Consider the following 19,683-nt stretch of genomic DNA (forward strand, 5'->3'; position numbering starts at 1 on the left):
CAAACAAAGGGGGGGGGGGGGTGAATGTGGTGAACTATGTGCCTGTCTGGACACGCCCCCCTCTGACTGCTCCTGTGGCTCCTCCCACAGGCCCCTGTATAAAGGCGATCGAGGTCTGATCCTCTGCCTCATTCTCCAGGATGTAATATGATGGTCACTCACTGCTGGTTCCTTCTTCAGTCAATAAAAGCCGATATCTCGCCTTACGTCTCAGAGTGAGTTATTGATGGTGCATCACCCATATAACCCCCCACCTTAAATTTCTCCATATACCTGTCTAGTAGTCTCTTAAACTTCACTTGTGTATCTGCCTCCACCACTGACTCAGGCAGTGTATTCCACCCACCAACCACTCTGAGTGAAAAACCTTCCTCTAATATCCCCCTTGAACTTCCCTCCCCTTACCTTAAAGCCATGTCCTCTTGTACTGAGCAGTGGTGCCCTGGGGAAGGGGTGCTGGCTGTCCACTATTCCTCTTAATATCTTGTACACCTCTATCATATCTCCTCTCATCCTCCTTCTCTCCAAAGAGTAAAGCCCTAGCTCCCCTCCCTTAATCTATGATCATAATCCATACTCTCTAAACCAGGCAGCATCCTGGTAAATCTCCTCTGTACCCTTTCCAATGCGTTCACATCCTTCCTATAGTGAGGCAACCAGAACTGGACACAGTACTCCAAGTGTGGCCTAACTAGAGTTTTATAGAGCTGCATCGTTACATCATGTCTTCTAAACTCTATCCCTTGACATGAAAGCTAACACACCATAAGCTTTCTTAACGACTCTATCTACCTGTGAGACAACTTTCAAGGATCTGTGGACATGTATCCCCAGATCCCACTGCTCCTCCACACTACCAAGTATCCTGCCATTTACTTTGTACTCTGCCTTGGAGAGTACACTTCCAAAGTGTACCACCTCACACTTCTCCGGGTTGAATTCCATCTGCCACTTCTCAGCCCACTTCTGCATCCTATCATCCTGTAAAACACAAAATAATTATAAGTATTCACCACCTTTAATATGACACACTGAATCATCACTGGTGCAGCCAATTGGTTTTAGAAGTCACATAGTTAGGTAAATGGAGGTCACTGTGTTGCAATTGATTGTAGTAAAAGTACACCTGTATCTGGAAGGCCCAGCTGCTGGTGAGTCAGTATCCTAGCCTGGGTGCTTCACAGCTTTATGAGAGAGTGGCAAAGAACAAGCCACTGTTTTAAACTCACATGAAGTCATGGCTAGAGTTTGCCAGAAGGCTTGAGGGAGACTCTGAAGTCAGCCCGAAGCAGCTTCTATGGTCTGAAGAAACTAACATTCAGCATTTTGGCCATCAGACTAAACACCACATGTCATTAAAAATGCACCATCGCTACTGTGAAGCACAGTGGTGGCTGAATCATGGTGTGGGGATGCTTCAACTGCAGCAGGCCCTGGAAGATAGAGGGTAAAATGAATGCAACAAAATACAGGGAGATCCTGGAGGAAAACCTGATGCAGTCTGCAAGAGAACTGTGAAGAATTGTCTTCTAGCAAGACAATGATCCCAAGCATAAAGCTAAGGCTACACAGGAATGGCTTAAAAACAACAAAATTAATGCCCTGGAGTGCCCAAGTCAGAGTCCAAATCTCAATCCGATTGAGAATTTGTGGCTGGACTTGAAAAGGGCTGTTCCATGTGATCTGACAGAACTTGAGCAGTTTTGTGAGGAAGAATGGGGAAAAATTGCAGTGTCCAGATGTGCAAAGCTGATAGAGACCGATCCACACAGACTCAAGGCTGTAATGGCTGCCAAAGATGCCTCTACTAAATACTGACTTGAAGGGGGAGAGTAACTATGCAATCAATTATTTTGTATTTAATGGTTGTAATAAATTTACACCAATTTGTGGAATCTTTTCACTTTGACATGAAAGTGTCTTTTGGGTTGATCAGTGTCAAAAAAGGCCAAACTAAATCCACTGTGATCCAATGTTGTAAAACAATAAAACATAAACTTCCAAAGAGCGTGAATACTACTTTTGTTTTGGCACTCTCTGTGGTTGAAGTGTCAAAAAAAAACTGAAGATGCTGGAATCACTCAGCAGTGAAGCAATTAAGAATCTGAACTATTTCCAGCATGTTTTGTTTGTGCTGTTGTAAATGCTTTCTACTATCATGCAGGAGTAAAGGGTTCCAGGAGATGCAGAGTGTTGCCATGCACCTTGTATCATACAGTTCAGGAAATAGATACTTGAAATCCAGGAAAACGTCGTCTAATTGGGTTGTAGAGTGGGGAGCATGGACAGTGCATTACTATCATGACTTTATAGGCCACTGAGGCAAGCATCTTGGACTTGTGCAGATAGATCAGTTCCATCTTTATCACAAATTAAATTTCTGAGGCTTATTTTAATATAAATAGAACTCTTCACCTTCTGTTTTGCTGCATCTCCAAAGCATTAGATGTACCGAGCTATATATTTAAAATTATTGATCAAAAATCTGAGCCTTTAATTGTTTGCTGTCTATATTGCAGTGCTGTTATTTTGTATATCTCCTTTCATCATTGAACAAATTAATCAACAACATTTTCTTTTTATCACTAATTTTTATTGCAATGCCAAGAAATTACATTCACTACAACCAGTTGCTGATTACATTTTGACTGTTTAACCCACTCCCCACCCCTCATCCTCTTCCTCTTCACCATCCCCACCCTATCTCCACCCCTTCCCCCCATCAACCCCTCCCTCCCCCCCACCCCACCACCCCTCTCCCCTCCACCAACCAACTGAATAGTAGTGTATACACAGACAGAGCATTCATATTTTAACAGAAGATCTTTTAAGTTAGATACCAAATTTGTCCACATTAAGACTGTGTTTGGTTGTGCATCATTTACTCTTGCTGATGATAATTCCAGGTGAGGAATGTCCAACAAGCTCCAAAGCCAGTGAATACTTGAACTATCATGAGAAGGGTTCCAACACTGGACTACAATCTTCTTAGCTGCAGTCAGGCCTGCCAGCCAGATTTTGTGTGTTTTTTTCCATAAGGGGAAGGTGGGAGTCATCATTTAGAAGATGTAGAGTGGGGTCCATTGGTAATTGTACCCCCGTTAGTACTCTAAGAGTACTGATAACCTTCCCCCACAAACTAAAAGCCCTGGACATTCCCATACAACATGTATAAAAGAGCCAACGATTCTGTGGGGACAAAATCCCAGCAATATGGGTCAGGTACCAGTCCCATTTGATGTCTAATTCTCAGTGTTAAGTATGCTCTATGACAAAATTCCAAGTGTATATACCGATGATTTGGGTTTTTTGAAGCATCGGCAGCATTATCCCAAATCGCATCCCAGTCTAAGTCTTGTCCCAATTCAGATATGTCCCTATCCCAGACTTTCATTCCTGATATGGGCATATATTTCTGGGAGTTTAATTTATCATAGATATATGAGATTATCTGTCCTGGAGCAGCCTGTAATCAACTTAAAATGGGATGGTCCTTTAAATCTGACCCCCAAGGATAGTACTTGTCCCATTAATATTTTGAAGAGTAATAATACCTTTATCCTCCCAAATTCTGTTAGTGAATGGTTCCCCCCCCCCCAGATAGAAGATGATTATTGTTCCATAATAGAGAAGATTTGCACCATACACTTTTAAATTTTAGGAATTTTTCTGCTGCTCTACACACTTGTAGCATATGGCTTAAAATTGGACCGTAATACAAATCACATCTTTTGGTAGACATACCTATAAGGAGAAAGTCCTTCAACCTTATTGGTGCTATTAGCTCTTGTTCTGTATTTTTCCATGATGAAACTTTATCCTCCTTCATCCAATAGCTAAGATGTTTTAATACAAATGCCTAGTGATACAATTTAAAATTTGGACATGCCAATCCCCCATATGACTTTTTGAATTGTAGAGCTGACTACTTTTTATTGGATCGTTTACCATTCCAACCATAGCATCGTAGTAAGGAGTCCAGTTTTTGCCAATATCCTTCTGGAAGTGCAAGTGGGATCATTGAGCTGATAAAATTAATGCGGGGTAAGATGTTCATTTTAATGACCGATATACAGGCTGGGACTGAAGCTGGCAGGAGTTTCCATCTATTAATATCTTCTATTTTTTTCAAAATTAAGGAATAATTTGTTTTAGCCACAGACAATAGGAAAGTATTAATTTTAATATCTAAGTAGCGGACCTCATTTGTAACATTAATCTGGGGAGGGAGAGACACCTTACTTTTACCCGTATTAATCAGCATCAGTGCTGTTTTTGACAGATTAACTTTGTATCCTGAAAGAAATCCAAATTGCTTCAGTGTTTTTAAAACCTAGGGGAGAGTTTATTGAACATTTGCCATATAAGCTAGTGTATTGTCGGTGCAAAGCGATAAAGAATGTGATGTTGTACCTATTGTATTAGGGGAGATCTGAGAAGAGTTTCTAATTAAATTAAATGCAAGCAGTTCAATAGATATAGTAAAAATTAAAGGAGACAGTGTGCCCCGTCTCATGTCAAATAATCTGAGAAGCCTCCTCCCACACCTACTGGGCTGAAGGATCAGCATACAGTGTTTGAATCATATTGATAAAAGCTGAACTTAAATTTTTTTTAGAACTCTTCAAAGATATGGCCTTTCAAGGCGATCAAACGCTTTTTCAGCATCTAGAAATAGCAAGCCACAGGCAGGCAGGATTTTATGTGTTGCACTCAGTATGTGTAGGGGCCGACGAATATTATCAGATGCGAGATGTTCCCTGATAAAGCCCGTTTGATCTGGGCTAATTATTTTCCCAGCTACTGTCTGGAGACTACTGGCTAAGACTTTGGAAAATATCTTGAGGTCGGATTTTATCAAGGAGATTGGACGGTAATTGACACACTCCAAGGGGTCCTTACTGGGCCTAGGTATAACTGTGATCAGGGCCGTGTTTAGATCTCTATGGAAAGTGTCATTTCCAATAGCTTGATTTAATGTTTCTAACCATACTGGTCCAAGAATATCCCAAAGTATCAACACCATTTTCTGACTCACTTTCCAACAGATGCATTTTGAGGAGGAACTGATAGAACTGCCCCAACTTTTGATCAACAGTAAAATTCAAGGTCTTAACTATATTTGGTAAGAATTTCGTTAATGTATTATTGTTGCATTAGGTAATTGTTAATGTGCTTATTTTTAAATTCCAAGTAAACAACATCTTGTTATGATACAAGTAAAACAGTAAAACGTGTGAATACTTAAACATTTGTTATTTTTCTTTATAACAATGTTTTTTAATTTGGAAGTGCAATACATGATTTAGACCAAAAATGTCCAATTCAAACTTACTACAAATTGCATTCTTTCAAGTTGCTCAGATGTTGCAACTTAATTTCTTCATCACTGTTGCTGTCAAATGAAAAGAGAGTGAGATGTTTTTAGATATATAATAATACACAATTGACAATTTCATAGGAACTGCTCAGAGGTGTTAAATGTCTGTGAGAAATGGATAAAGTGTTGGTGGATAGAGTGCCAGTCTTCAATCATTGGAGCACTGCAGTAAGTACATTTATCATGCAGTATTACAGTTCAAGTGTCATGTTTTGCATTAGCTATCTTTTCCATTTTTTAACTGGTGACAGTTGTCATGTATCTGCCTTATTCTGTTTTGGGAAAGCTACCTTTATATAACAATAATTATTTCATATTCAATATCAGTTTATTAAAACTTTAAAACACACTTGAAGCTATTGCCTCTGAAGGCTTTGCCTCAGTATCCCATTAAAAGTGATAAGCATATTATTAGATAATAACTACTTAACATTTGGTTAATACAGTGACAAAACGAACCAGGGTTCACTCCTAACCTTTGGTGCTGTCTATGTGAAGTTTGTATTTTCTCTCTGTGACTGTGTGGATTTTTGCTAGGTGTTCTGGCTTTCTGTCACATTCCAAAGTATTGTCAGCTGGAAGTTTTGCTGGCCACTGTCATTTGCCCTAGTGTGTAGATGAATGGTATAATCTGGAGAGAATTTGAAGAGAATGCAAAGTGAAGAAGAAAAATAGGATTGATTCAGAATTGGTGTAAAAGGTGTGATTGGTTGTGATGTGAATCTTTGTGAAGAAGTTAACAAATTAGTACTACAATCAAGAATTTTGGCAGAAAATGCTTTGTGCCTTTCAACTTAGCTGATAGGTTGAAAAGTATAATGAAATATCAATTTCTATCTGCTGAATTTTATTGTATTTCCTTGTTTATTTGTTAAGAACGATGTTATTCATAAGGGATGGTTGCTGAATGATACCAAAGAATCTTCATTGCATCTGAAATTAAATTGTTCAATCTTTCCACAGCATCCTGAAGAAACAAAATCAGGTATGTGCCATTCTTTTTGCACCACAGTTTTATATGATCCTTTTATTAAAAGTTTACAAAGCAAGAAAAGAAAGTTTATTTGTTTCAAGATGAAGGATTTGAATTCAGAATAATTGAATAAGTTAACGTCATCATACATGATTTGTAAGAAATATTTGGATTGTTAAACTTTCTAGTTATTTATTGTGTATTCACTTATATGTGGACCTAGGGTGAAAATTTTCTGTCAGCTGTAAGGATTATTATATAAATTGCATGTGGAGACATTCTGTTGACTATTCCTGATCATGCCAGAGAGGTGGATGAGTGAGAGATGTGTTGAGTCATGCCACTGAGGTCAGGATGATCACTGCCATTTCTGTGATCTTGCAAACTGGCAGCTACAGGGAGTGGTAAGGTAGAGCTTTTGTTTTGACATAACGAATGTAGTGTATATGAGGGGATATGTCATAGGAGCACGGACATTTTAATGTGCTCTTCTTTACTGCCTCTGGTAGATTCACAGTCTGTCAAGATAATCCGTGGACCTTTTGTGAGTGAAAGGAAGGCATTTTTTGAATCTCAAATGAAACTACCGGGTACAAAGGAACAAGCAAATTGTGGCAGAATCCCAATGACATTGAAAGTCTGCAAACCGAAAACGGCTGCTACCAGTGTTGTGGAAAGCGTCCAAGGCCCATGTAATTTTTTGAAGGTAAAAACAGCAATCATGACAACTGAGGTAACAGTTGTTTGTGCATTGAGAGCACTTCTATGAAATCAGTTTGCTATTATTTTACAGACACCATGGGAGGTATAATGACCTCGTTTCTAATGAATATTTGCATTGGTGCAGTGCTGAGGAGGCATCTGATTATTTCTTGGAATTGTGAATGTGCAATAATTTACATTTGCTTTAGCAGAGCTGATTGCATGTGGCTGTGAGATGAACATGTGATACCAGTGAGAGGCAGCAGGGAAAATGTACCTTACTGCCAGTCCTGTATAATTCAGATGTTGAATCATAGTCATACAGGAACTGGACCGGCAATAGATGCTGACCTTTCCACTCATCTACACGAATCTCATTTGCCTGCGTTAACATAGTACCCTTCTGCACCTTAACTATCTATAAACAGCACTGTACACTGGTGTTTTCTCACAAGGAAGGTGCTGTTCTTGGCTGTCTCTCAGGTCAGAATGAGTTGCTAAATACCTGGTAGTTACTGCTACTGCTGTAAGGCAACATTCCTTTTGGAGAACTGCAGCTGGTTTTAGCTGTAGTTGCTGCTGGGTCCTGAGGAAATTAGACCTCCTGCTGTGGTCATAAGCTGTAGGAACTGTATCGTTGGAGCTGGTGACTCGAGTTGAATGAGCTGGCTAGACAAAACTTTGTGTAGCGCCTAAGGCGGATGTAATAGGTACAGGTTAGCGCCAAGTGAGAGTGAATTTGTAGAATGCCTACAAGATGGCTCTTTAGAGCAGCTTGTGGTTGAGCCCACTATGGGAAAGGCTATTCTGAGTTGGGTGTTGTATGATGAACCGGATTTGATTAGGGAGCTTAAGGTAAAAGAACCATTAGAGTTGGTGATTATAATATGATGGTCTTCACCCTGCAGTTTGAGAGGGAGAAGTTGAAGTCAGATGAATCAATATTACAGTGGAGTAAAGGGAATTTTAGAGGAACAAGAGAGGAGTTGGCCGAAGTTAATTACAAGGGGACACTAGCAGGGGTGATGGTAGAACTTGCAATATCTGGAGTTCTTGGCAGAAATTTGGAAGGGATAGGATGTATCCCAAAGAAGAAGTATGCTAAAGGCAGGATGATGCAGCCATGATTGGAAAGGGAAATGAAAACAGCATACAGTACAGTGCAATAGTCTTAGGCATGTATACAGCTAGAGTGCCTAAAGCTTTTGCACAGTACTGTATTTGTCAACGTGGACCTGAGAACAAATTTGTAAAACTGATGAAAGCAAAGGATGTTGGGAATAGTGAGGATGGAGCGCTGTGAGAGGGGTGTGGGGCAAGTGGCAGAGAAGGAGTGCAGGGGGCTGAGGTGGCATGGGTGCAGGTACACTCAACCCTGAGTCACCAGGCAAGGTCATTTCATTCCAAGCAATTGGTTTATTGATCATTACAGAATGTCTCTTTGGCAATTCTCACTCTGTACCAAAAACAGATCAAATTCATGCCAAAAAGAGACTGGCATTTTGAGGGGAACTCTGTGACCACTCAACATTGGAATATGCAACTGCAGTTTGAGTGGAAAATGCTAACTGAATACACTCCTGCTTTATATAGGATTATGATTTCAGGATTAGGAATGAGTGTATGGAGAAGGATTTTTTTAAATTCCCATTAGTCTATAGCAGGGGTCAGCAACCTTTACCACTGAAAGAGCCACTTGGACCCGTTTCCCACAGAAAAGAAAACACTGGGAGCCACAAAACCCGTTTGACATTTAAAATGAAATAACACTGCATACAACGTTTTTTTTGCCTTTATGCTATGTATAAACAAACTATAATGTGTTGCATTTATGAAATCGATGAACTCCTGCAGAGAAAACGAAATTACATTTCTGCATGCAACAAAAACATTTTGAACTCTGAAAAAAAGACGTTTGGTTGAAGGTTACTTTTAAGTAAAATACTCAATGTCTATTTGAGTCCTTCTTGTATTTATGAAAAACGCCAAACTTAAATTTTCCGCCAGCAGCAAACCAAAAGTAACATCAGCCAGCTGTCAACCTGAAAAATAAAAGGACTATTTCACTGAACAATGAAAAAATATGAATATACGTAAAATAATAGGCAATTAAAATATTTATCATACTTGGTTAATGGGATTTCTGCTCCTGGACCTCAGCGCACAGCGTCTGCACATCAGGGCTGTATGACGTCACCTTCATCTTTACACAGGATCGCAAGCTGTCATCTGTGAGGTGTGCGCGATGTTTGTTTTTAATAAAGTTCATGTTGGAGAACACCTGCTCATATACATATGTGGATCCAAAGATCAACAGGACTCCAAGCGCATACTTTTTAATGTTTACATAAATGTCAGGGATAGCATTCCATGTTTCGAACACAAGTTTGTCCGGTTTGAGGAGGTTTTCAATATCACTCCATTTGTGATTCTGAGCAAGAACGGCCTTCTGACGGGCAACATCTTCAAGGTCTGCTGTCAAGCGTCTAAACTTGGACACCCATATGTCTTTGTTGGCTATGTCGGCCAGTTCCATCTCAAGATCAGGTTGACTCACACCTGCCAATGCAGTCGTATTCAGTAGGGATGGATCAATGCTTAGGGGAGTGACCGGGAAGGATAATGTGTTTTTTTTCCTCTCTGAACTCAGAGAAGCGTTTCCCAAACAATGTTTGCATTGTGATGATTGCAGAATGTAAATACTCTGAATTTATCATGTCGTGAGCTTGTTTGAACTCTCTCAAATTGGGGAAGTGAGACAATGTGCCTTTCTGTAAATCTCTGGCAAACACTGTCAACTTGCGCTCGAATGCCAAAACATCCTCCAACATGTGTAGGGCTGTATGTCCTTACCCCTGAAGAGCTGTGTTCAGCGTGTTCAGGTGCGCTGCCATGTCTACCATGAAGTGTAGATTTTCCATCTACTTTGGCTGTTCCAGCTCAGGAAAGGTGAGCCTTTTGCTGCCCAGGGAAGTTTTCACTTCTTCCAGACACGCGACAAAGCGTTTCAGCACCTCCCCTCTGGACAGCCAGCGATAAAAACACGTTGTAGCGGTGTGCTACACGCAGTCAGTAAAGTGCAGTCAAAGATAGCTTTATTCGAACTAAACAGCCTTGCTTTTAAGCCTCCCTCAACCCACCCCCCATGGGCATGGATGCTGCAAAAGACACGTACTCACAAACCCCCGTAGGCTATCTCCTTTAGCCTGAACGCTGGCTAATTGTGAGCCGGTTTGGATGTGTCAGGAAATGGGTCGCCACAACGTTTTATTTAGATTGTACAAGATCACCATAATCTTCAAATTTAGAATTACATTTCAAAAACTAACAAACTAACATAAAATACATTTTAATTAAATACTGACCATTTATTTTCCAAAGCCACAGGGAGCGGCAGCACAGAGATGAAAGAGGCGCATGCGGCTCTGGAGCCGCGGGTTGCCGACCCCCGGTCTATAGGATAGGCATTGTAAATGGAATAATACTGCAGGTCCCCCCCAGTCACTTAACAAATCTTTGCTGTAACAAAAACTTTAATTTATTTAATTTGTCACCTAACAAGTAGGTTCCCTAATCTTATGAGGGGTGATTGATAAGTTTGTGGCCTACGGTCGAAGGAGTCAATTTTAGAAAACCTAGCACATTTATTTTTCAACATAGTCCCCTCCTACAATTTACACACTTAGTCCAGCGGTCATGGAGCATACGAATCTTGGACCTCCAGAAAGTGTCCACGGCAGGGGTGATTGATAAGTTTGTGGCCTAAGGTAGAAGGAGATGAATTATACAGCTCTTGTTACATGCACGCGCAGTTCATCTCTGAGTGATTATACAGAAAGTTTGAAATTAATAACTCAGGGCGATTGATAAGTTTGTGGCCTAGGTAGAAGGAGGTGCGTTATTAACATCAAACTTTCTGCATAATCACTCAGAGTTGAGCTGCATGCTGATGTAACGAGAGCTGTATGACATCTCCTTCTACCTTAGGCCACGAACTTCTCAATCACCTCTGTTGTGGACACTCACTGGAGGTCCGATCCGTATGCTCCACGACCGCTGGACCAAATGTGTAAATGTAGGAAGGAACTATGTTGAAAAATAACTGTGCTAGGTTTTCTAAAATTGACTCCCTCTACCTTGGGCCACAAACTTATCAATCACCCCTTGTAGTTTTATTCATTGTGACCAAGAAAAGGGAATATATTTGGACATGACCTTTAAAGTGAGTGTCCATGCAAACCAACTGCATTTATATTAGATCAGGTTAAAGGAATGGAGTCTATGAAATAATCAATGGGCAATGAAACCCCTGAGCATCTCCTCTCTGTTTCTGGCAACAAAGGCTATTGAACGATGAACATGTAAGTTTCAAATTGTTTCAGCTGGTCAAAAGAACAATAGTTTTATTGGAAAAGAACCACTTTATTAACTGGGGAAAAACTATAATGGTATTATCTGGATGAGGAAATAAAGTGTAGTTATATTGAAGTTTACTGCATTCTCTTCTGTAATCCACCAGTGATTATCTTTGGGCAAAATCACATTTCTATTATCACTTCAGACTGAAAACTCTCTCTTCAAATTAGCACTGCACTCGATGGAAGAAAGATGATTGTAGTCTTAGTATAACTTGAGGCTGATCTATTCTAAGAAAATCAATTCTTTCTCACTTCCAGTTGAATTGGGTAAATCAGCCAATCTACAATTGACAGATATGCCTACAGGGTAATAATTGCATTGTTCACCACAGGGAGGTACAGATTATAAACTTTTGCTGTTAAAATGATTTATTTTTGTTGCAATATTTACAATATCAATGTGCCCCCACATCCTGCACAGGATTTGTGTTCTTCTGCAAATACAGGGAATTGCACCGATGACACTTGTGAACCCAATCAGGTGGTTTTGCTGTTTCTATACTTATACTCCCCCACCCCCCCCCCCCCCCCACCAAGTTAGTAGGAACAGTTGCAGCAGAAATGGCGTCAACTTGCAGGTGCTGTTGAACAAACCTTTTAACGTTTCTGCAACCAGGTTGATCCATGGTGTGAAGGAACAGTGTTCAAGGTGGCAGATACGGTGCTGATAAAGTTGACTGCTTTGTCCTAGTTGACATTGAGCTTTTTAAGTAAAGCAAATGAGACCTTCATCTGCATTTAAGTTGCCTGTAAATGAACTCTCCAACTTCGTGCAGTGCAGTTGGACTGTATATCCTTATCAGCTCTGCCTTAACCACTAGATCTGTTAAAACCTTGTTCCACATTATCCCCGAAAATTCACTTGGTTTTATTTCGTTCTGTGAAAGTCAGCATCACCCATAGATCTATTTTTTAAATGAATGTTGATTCTTCATATGACTTGTCTGTTTAGAAGTTAGTTGTTTTTTGTTCATTGGCAAGAGTAATTAAGCTGGCTGGTTGCTGAGCAATAACGAGAAATTCCTGGGCTGCAGCAGCTCAACAAGGCAGAGCTTCCTTCCAGGTTGCAAAGTCTAAAAACGTTTGAGAATGGAGAATGCAGACACCTAAGACTGTTGTTGTCAAGGCTGATCCCAAATGCTGACCAATGGAACAAGAATGCCTTTTACCATGATTTATGTGCTAAAAGCTAAAATAAATGTGGTCTAGTACTTGATCATATTGCTGAAGGTATCTTAAGCTTAGTTTGGTCCAGGCCAGGGGTTGGCAACCCGCAGCTCCGGAGCCGCATGCGCCTCTTTCATCTCTGTGCTGCCGCTCCCTATGGCTTTGGAAAATAAATGATGAGTATTTAATTAAAATGTATTTTATGTTAGTTTGTTAGTTTTTGAAATGTAATTCTAAATTTGAAGGTTATGGTGATCTTGTACAATCTAAATAAATCGTGTTTTTTGTCGCTATTAATATACATCACCACGGCCAATGCCTGACACCCGCCAGTGCGCGATTTCTTTAATTTTTCGATCCAAGGTAGGCTAACTATGGAGAATTCTAAAAAAGAAAAGTGACTGAAGAAAACAGAACGTTTAATGATACGTGGGCAGATACATTTGCTTTCAATGCTGATGAGACTGGTTTACCGGTATGCTTAATATGCAATGAGAAACTAGCAAATAACAAAAAGTCAAAAGTTGCAAGACATTTCCAGAATAAACACGCAGCCTTTGCTCAAAAATATCCGGATGGAGATGAGAGAAAAAAAAAGCCGTTTCGGAACTGATGCGGAAGGTCGATCTGAGCAAAAATCATTTCAAGAAGTGGATGATGTCTGGAAAATCAACGACATATGCTAGTTTTGTTGCCACTCAGGAAATAGTCAGGCACGGGAAGCAGTTTACAGATGGTGAATATATAAAAGAATCTTTCATTAAGATTTCAGAACATCTATTCATGGACTTTAAAAACAAGAGTGAAATTGTGCAGAAAATCAGGGATATGCCCCTCTCTGCAAAGACTGTCAAAGACAGAACCATAAAAATGAAAGAAGACATCAGAAGACAGTCAATTAAAGACATCAATTCAGCTGTGGCCTACTCGATTGCCTGTAACGAGTCTAAAGACAGATGTGATATTGAACAAATAGCGCTGTTCTGCCGGAATGTAAACTCTGCCAGGCCACAGGAAGAAATGATTGAGTTGATACCTCTAAAAGGCCAAACACGGGGGGAGGACATCTGTGAGGCTGTCTTGAATTGTTTAAGAGCCAAAGTAATAAAGACCACCCACCTGGTGTCAGTAGCTACTGACGGGGCACCAAGTATGACAGGAGCGCACAAGGGATTTGTGGCTTTACTGCAGAAGTTGCTGGACAGAAAGCTGCTGACTTTTCACTGCATCTTGCACCAAGAGGCACTGTGCGCTCAAACATTTCCTCTGGAATGCACAGAAGTAATGGATGTTGTCATTCAGATTGTCAATAAAATCACTGTCAATTCCGTTTGTTACTGGACGAGCTGGAAAGCGCATATTCTGATCTCCTGCTGCACAACAAAGTCCGGTGGCTGTCAAGAGGGGAGGTGCTGAAACGCTTTGTCGCGTGTCTGGAAGAAGTGAAAACTTTCCTGGGCAGCAAAGTTCTCACCTTTCCTGAACTGGAACAGCCAGAGTGGCTGGAAAAGCTACACTTCATGGTAGACATGACAGCGCACCTGAACACTCTGAACAAGGCTCATCAGGGGAAAGGACGCACAGCCCTGCACATGTTGGAAGATGTTTTGGCATTCGAGCGCAAGATGACAGTGCTTGCCAGAGATTTACAGAAAGGCCCATTTTCTCACTTCCCCAATTTGAGAGAGTTCAAACAAGCTCACGACATGATAAATTCGGAGTATTTACATTCTGCAATCATCACAATGCAAACATCGTTTGGGAAACGCTTCTGTGAGTTCAGACAGGTGAAAAACACATTATACTTCCCGGTCACTCCCCTAAGCATCGATCCACCCCTTCTGAATACGACTGCATTGGCAGGTGTGAGTCAACCTGATCTTCAGATGGAACTGGCCGACATAGCCAACAAAGATATATGGGTGTCCAAGTTTAGACGCTTGACAGCAGACCTTGAAGATGTTGCTTGTCAGAAGGCCGTTCTTGCTCAGAATCACAAATGGAGTGATATTGAAAAACTCCCCGAACCTGACAAACTTGTGTTCGAAACATGGAATGCTATCCCGGATATTTATGTAAACATTAAAAAGTATGCGCTTGGAGTCCTGTCGATCTTTGGATTCACACATGTATGTGAGCAGGTGTTCTCCAACATGAACTTTATTAAAAACAAACATCGCGCAAGCCTCACAGATGATAGCTTGCGATCCCGTGTAAAGATGAAGGTGACGTCATACAGTCCTGATGTGCAGACGCTGTGCGCTGAGGTCCAGCAGCAGAAATCCCATTAACCAAGTATGATAAATATTTTATAGCCTATTATTTTACATATATTCATATTTTTTCATGGTTCAGTGAAATAGTCCTTTTATTTTTCAGGTTGACAGCTGGCTGACGTTATTTTTGGTTTGCTGCTGGCGGAAAATTTAAGTTCGGCATTTTTCATAAATACAAGAAGGACTCAAATAGACATTGAGTATTTAACTTAAAAGTAACCTTCAACCAAACGTCTTTTTTTCGGAGTTCAAAATGTTTTTGTTGCATGCAGAAATGTTATTTCGATTTCTCTGCAGGAGTTCATTGATTTCATAAATGCAACACATTATAGTTTGTTTATACGTAGCATAAAGGCAAAAAAAATACGTTGTATGCAGTGTTATTTCATTTTAAATGTCAGATGGGTTGTGTGGCTCCCAGTGTTTTCTGTGGGAGACGGGTCCAAGTGGCTCTTTCAGTGGTAAAGGTTGCCGACCCCTGGTCTAGGCCAATTAACATTGTGCCGTTGAAACCATATAACAATTACAGCATGGAAACAGGCCATCTTGGCCTTTCTAGTCCGTGCCGACACTTAACACTCACCTAGTCCCACTGGCCCGCATTCAGCCCATAACTCTCCATTCCTTTCCTGTCCATATACCTATCCAATTTTACTTAAAATGACAATACCGAACCTGCCTCTACCACTTCTACTGGAAGCTCATTCCACACAGCTACCACTCTGAGTAAAGAAATTCCCCCTCATGTTACCCTTAATCTTTTGCCCCCTAACTCTCAAATCATGTCCTCTTGTTTGAATCTCCCCTACTCTCAATGGAAAAAACCTATCCACGTCAACTCGATCAATCCCCCTCATTATTTTAAATACCTCTATCAAGTCCCCTCTCAACCTTCTACACTCCAAAAAATAAAGACCTAACTTGTTCAACCTTTCTCTGCAACTTAGGTGCTGAAACCCAGGGAACATTCTAGTAAATCTCCTCTGTACTGTCTCTATTTTGTTGATATCTTTCCTATAATTCGGTGACCAGAACTGTACACAATACTCCAAATTCGGTCTTACCAATGCCTTGTACAATTTTAACATTACATCCCAACTCCTATACTCAATACTCTGATTTATAAAGGCCAGCATATCAAAAGCTTTCTTCACCACCCTCTCCACATGAGATTCCACCTTCAGGGAACTATACACCATTATTCCTAGATCACTCTGTTCTACTGCATTCTTCAATGCCCTACCATTTACCATGTATGTCCTATTTGGATTATTCCTACCAAAATGTAGCACCTCACACTTATCGGCATTAAACTCCATCTGCCATCGTTCAGCCCACTCTTCTAATTGGCCTAAATTTCTCTGCAAGCTTTGAAAACCTACTTCATTATCCACAACGCCACCTACCTTAGTATCATCTGCATACTTACTAATCCAATTTACCACTCCATCATCCAGATCATTAATGTATATGACAAACAACACTGGACCCAGTACAGATCCCTGAGGCACACCATGTATGTGAGATATGTATGTTGATGTAAGTGAGAATATGTCACAGTCATGAAAGTTTGTAAGTCACCTGTCAATAGGAGTAGGAGGGTTCCTACAGACATATGTTAGCACTTTTAAGAAAGAGATTTATGAAGTTCAACTTCAAGATTGTTATCAGTGGATACCTGTTGCATGCAAGTGAATATCGAATATGAGGAAAAAGCTGAATCATATATGATTAGTGAGATGGTGCAGGAGACAGTGCTTTAGATTCTAGTTGCTCTTCAACAGAATCAAGATCGGTATCTTTGTAGGTGGGATTACACATGTTATTAGGGAATGTAGCGTTTAGGAAACTAAAAGCAGAGAAAGAGAGAGTTTGAAGGACAGATAAATCAAAAGTTAGAAAACAGAAATGGCATAATTCCAAATGAAACGTGCTTATAGCTGAATAAAAATGGCTTAGTTGCCAAGGCAGATGGTAACCAAGTACTTACAGACATGTACAGCTTTTGTTATTTTAGCTGTTACTTAAGCATAGATTAATATTTCTGTTACAGGGTTTTCAGAGTAGATTGCAGAAGTGATTAAAAAATGGAGTAGTGGAAGCATTGGTTAAAGAAACATTTGTGGTTCTGTGAAAGGCTGTCATTTTAGATGGATCTTTGAAAGAGACTTTTGAGTTGACCAAAAGAACCAGTCACCCCAATGGGACTATATGATAACAATGTGTTAAATCCAAGGAAGGTGGGTCAAATCTACAGGAAAATTTCCAAGCAAGGGCAAAAGGGTTTGGGCAGTAATAGTAAGAGACGGCTATCACCTTGTTATTCAGTGGAAGAGTATTTTTGTGGTAGTTAACATAATTCAGTTAAACCTGTAGTGAAAAGTAGGTTCTCTATTAGAGGAAGGCCAGTTTTACTTCTGAAGCAACTTAGCAGGGGTAGATTGGGAGTTTTGAAATGGTGGTTATTTAAGGAGGGGCAGAGGGTATTCTTGAGCTGTCTACCAAGATTCACCAAGGTAGATTTGCTGAGGCTATTTACCACGGGGCTGAAGTGTAACTGTACTGCTAGGTGTAACTGTACATCATTTAAGTTCGCTGATGATACAACAGCAGTTGGCCTCATCGGCAACAGTGTTGAGTTGCCCTACAGAGAGGAGGTGGAGGAGATTGTGGACTAGTGCAAGCGCAACAGCTTGATCTCAGTGTGGACAAAAATAAAGAGATGATTGTGGACTTTGGGGAGGTGTAGGCTAGCTACTCCCTACTGCACAACAGTGGCTCATCCTTGGAGCAAGGCAGCCACACCACACTTCTTGAAATGCACATCACAAGTATCTCACTTGGTCCCTCAACACCACCTCTTTAGTCAAGAAAGCATGGCAGCGCCTCCACTTCCTGAGGAGATTGGAGTAAATGAGGCTCTCTGCCCGTATTCTAACCACATTCTACCAGGGCACCATTGAGAGTGTTCTAACTAACTGTATCAACATCTCGTATGGGAATTGCAAAACACTGGACCACAAGACCCTGCAATGGAGTGTGAGAACTGCTGGGAGAATTATCAGGGTCTCTTCTCCCCACCCCCACCCACCATCCAGGGCATATACCAGAAGAGCGTTCGCAGGGCCCTCAGCATTGTCAGTGATCTCTCCCATCTGTCCCACAACCTCTTTAACCTTCTACCATCAGGCAGAAGGTACCGCAGTTTGAGACCGAGAACTGTTAGGCTGGGTATGCTATGTTGTGTATGCACTTTCTCAACTTGTACATCTGCAGGATATTTTTTGGCTGTTAATATTATGGTATTAATATTGTACATGCCGAAAATTTTATGTAGTGTATTTTTGTACCTTGGTCTTGGAGGAATGTTGTTTCATTTAACTGTATACATGTGTAGAGTTGAATGATAAACCTGAACTTGAAATGTAAATCTTTGGAGAGATGTACCAAAATTATTCCAGGAATAAAGGACATTAATTATCTGTTTTAATAATTAGTCTAGGGTGTCTGTCCTTGGAATGGAGAAGGTTAGGAGATCTGAAATCTAGGAAAATATAGATCGAGGAGATAGAGAAAATCAATTCCCATTGGGGAAGGGGTCAGGAATAGGCATATCTAGAATGTAGTCAGTTGACAAAATATCCAAAACTGATGTGAGAAAAACACTCATTTACACAGCATAGTTAAGGCTACACTGGCAAGGCAAGAAGTGGAAGCAAATTTGGTGCTTAACCATGAAATAAGCTTGAGAAAGTTGGATCATGTCTGTCCAGGTGTAACTGAATCGTTACTGAAGTGATAGATCTTAATTGCTTCCAAACCAGCTCTCTGGAGCTTAAAACTTAGGACCACAAAGTTTGATTGTTCAGCTTTAATTTATTGCAGAAGATTTGGGAACAGTTATGTCTCAATTCTCCTCAGTTCCATTTATCTTTCTACCTCCATTTCAATTTTTGGCTTTGATTTGCAGTAAACTTCAACACTGCATGACTCACAGTTCAGACTGATTGGTTGAAAAGATGTGCAATTGATTGCACTGGTTGCATAAGTCGCAGGTTCCTATAAAGAAGCTCATCGCATAAGACACTTGGTATCTTTTATTTAAATTTGTTAAGAATTATATTTATAATGAACAGCAAATATTGTTTGCCACTGACCATAAAATATGAACCATTGAAGACCATAAGACATAGGAACAGAATTAGGCTATTTGACGGAGGAACAGAATTATGTTGCCATTCAATCATGGCTGACTTATTAACCCTCTCAACCCCATTCTTCTGCCTTCTCCTTGTATCCTTTGATGCCTTGATTAATCAACAACCAATGAACCTTTGTTTTAAATAAATCCAGTGACATCCTCTACAACTGTCTGTGGCAATGAATTCCACAGATCTGTCACCCTCTGTCTAAAGGAATTCCTCCTCATCTCTGTTCTAAATAGATGTCCCTGTATTCTGAGGCTGTGCCCTCTGGTACAAGACTCCCCCACTATGGGAATCATCCTCTTCACATCCACTCTATCTAGGCTGTTCAATATTTGACAGATTTCAATGAGATTTTCCCCTCCCCCATAGGTTCCAGCAAGTACAGGCCCAGAGCCACCAAATACTCCTAATATGTTAACCCTTTTATTCCCAGAATCATTCTCCTGAACCTCCTCTGCACTCTCTCCAATGCTAGCACATCTTTTCTTGGATAAGGGTCACAAAAACTGCTCTCAGTACTCCAGCTGTGGTTGACCAAAACCTAATGAAGTCTCAGCAT

General features: G+C 40.5%; 1 protein-coding gene across 6 annotated transcripts in view; it reads left to right on the forward strand.

Annotated features, from left to right (window-relative positions):
* Nucleotides 1–19,683, forward strand: part of LOC132384633 (uncharacterized) — a 134,774-nt gene that overhangs the window by 13,936 nt on the left and 101,155 nt on the right. For all 6 annotated transcript variants that reach the window (XR_009508960.1, XR_009508961.1, XM_059955953.1 and 3 more), the window contains exons 2-5: nucleotides 5,049–5,125; nucleotides 5,462–5,548; nucleotides 6,344–6,365; nucleotides 6,863–7,059. Coding sequence is in view for 4 of the 6 variants with exons in the window: in XM_059955953.1 (XP_059811936.1) it covers nucleotides 5,495–5,548; nucleotides 6,344–6,365; nucleotides 6,863–7,059 (273 nt within the window). In the remaining 2 variants the exon portion in view is untranslated. The remainder of the gene's footprint in view (nucleotides 1–5,048; nucleotides 5,126–5,461; nucleotides 5,549–6,343; nucleotides 6,366–6,862; nucleotides 7,060–19,683) is intronic.

This window comes from Hypanus sabinus, chromosome 2, assembly GCF_030144855.1.
Source record: "Hypanus sabinus isolate sHypSab1 chromosome 2, sHypSab1.hap1, whole genome shotgun sequence".
In the NCBI taxonomy this organism is placed as follows: domain Eukaryota; kingdom Metazoa; phylum Chordata; class Chondrichthyes; order Myliobatiformes; family Dasyatidae; genus Hypanus; species Hypanus sabinus.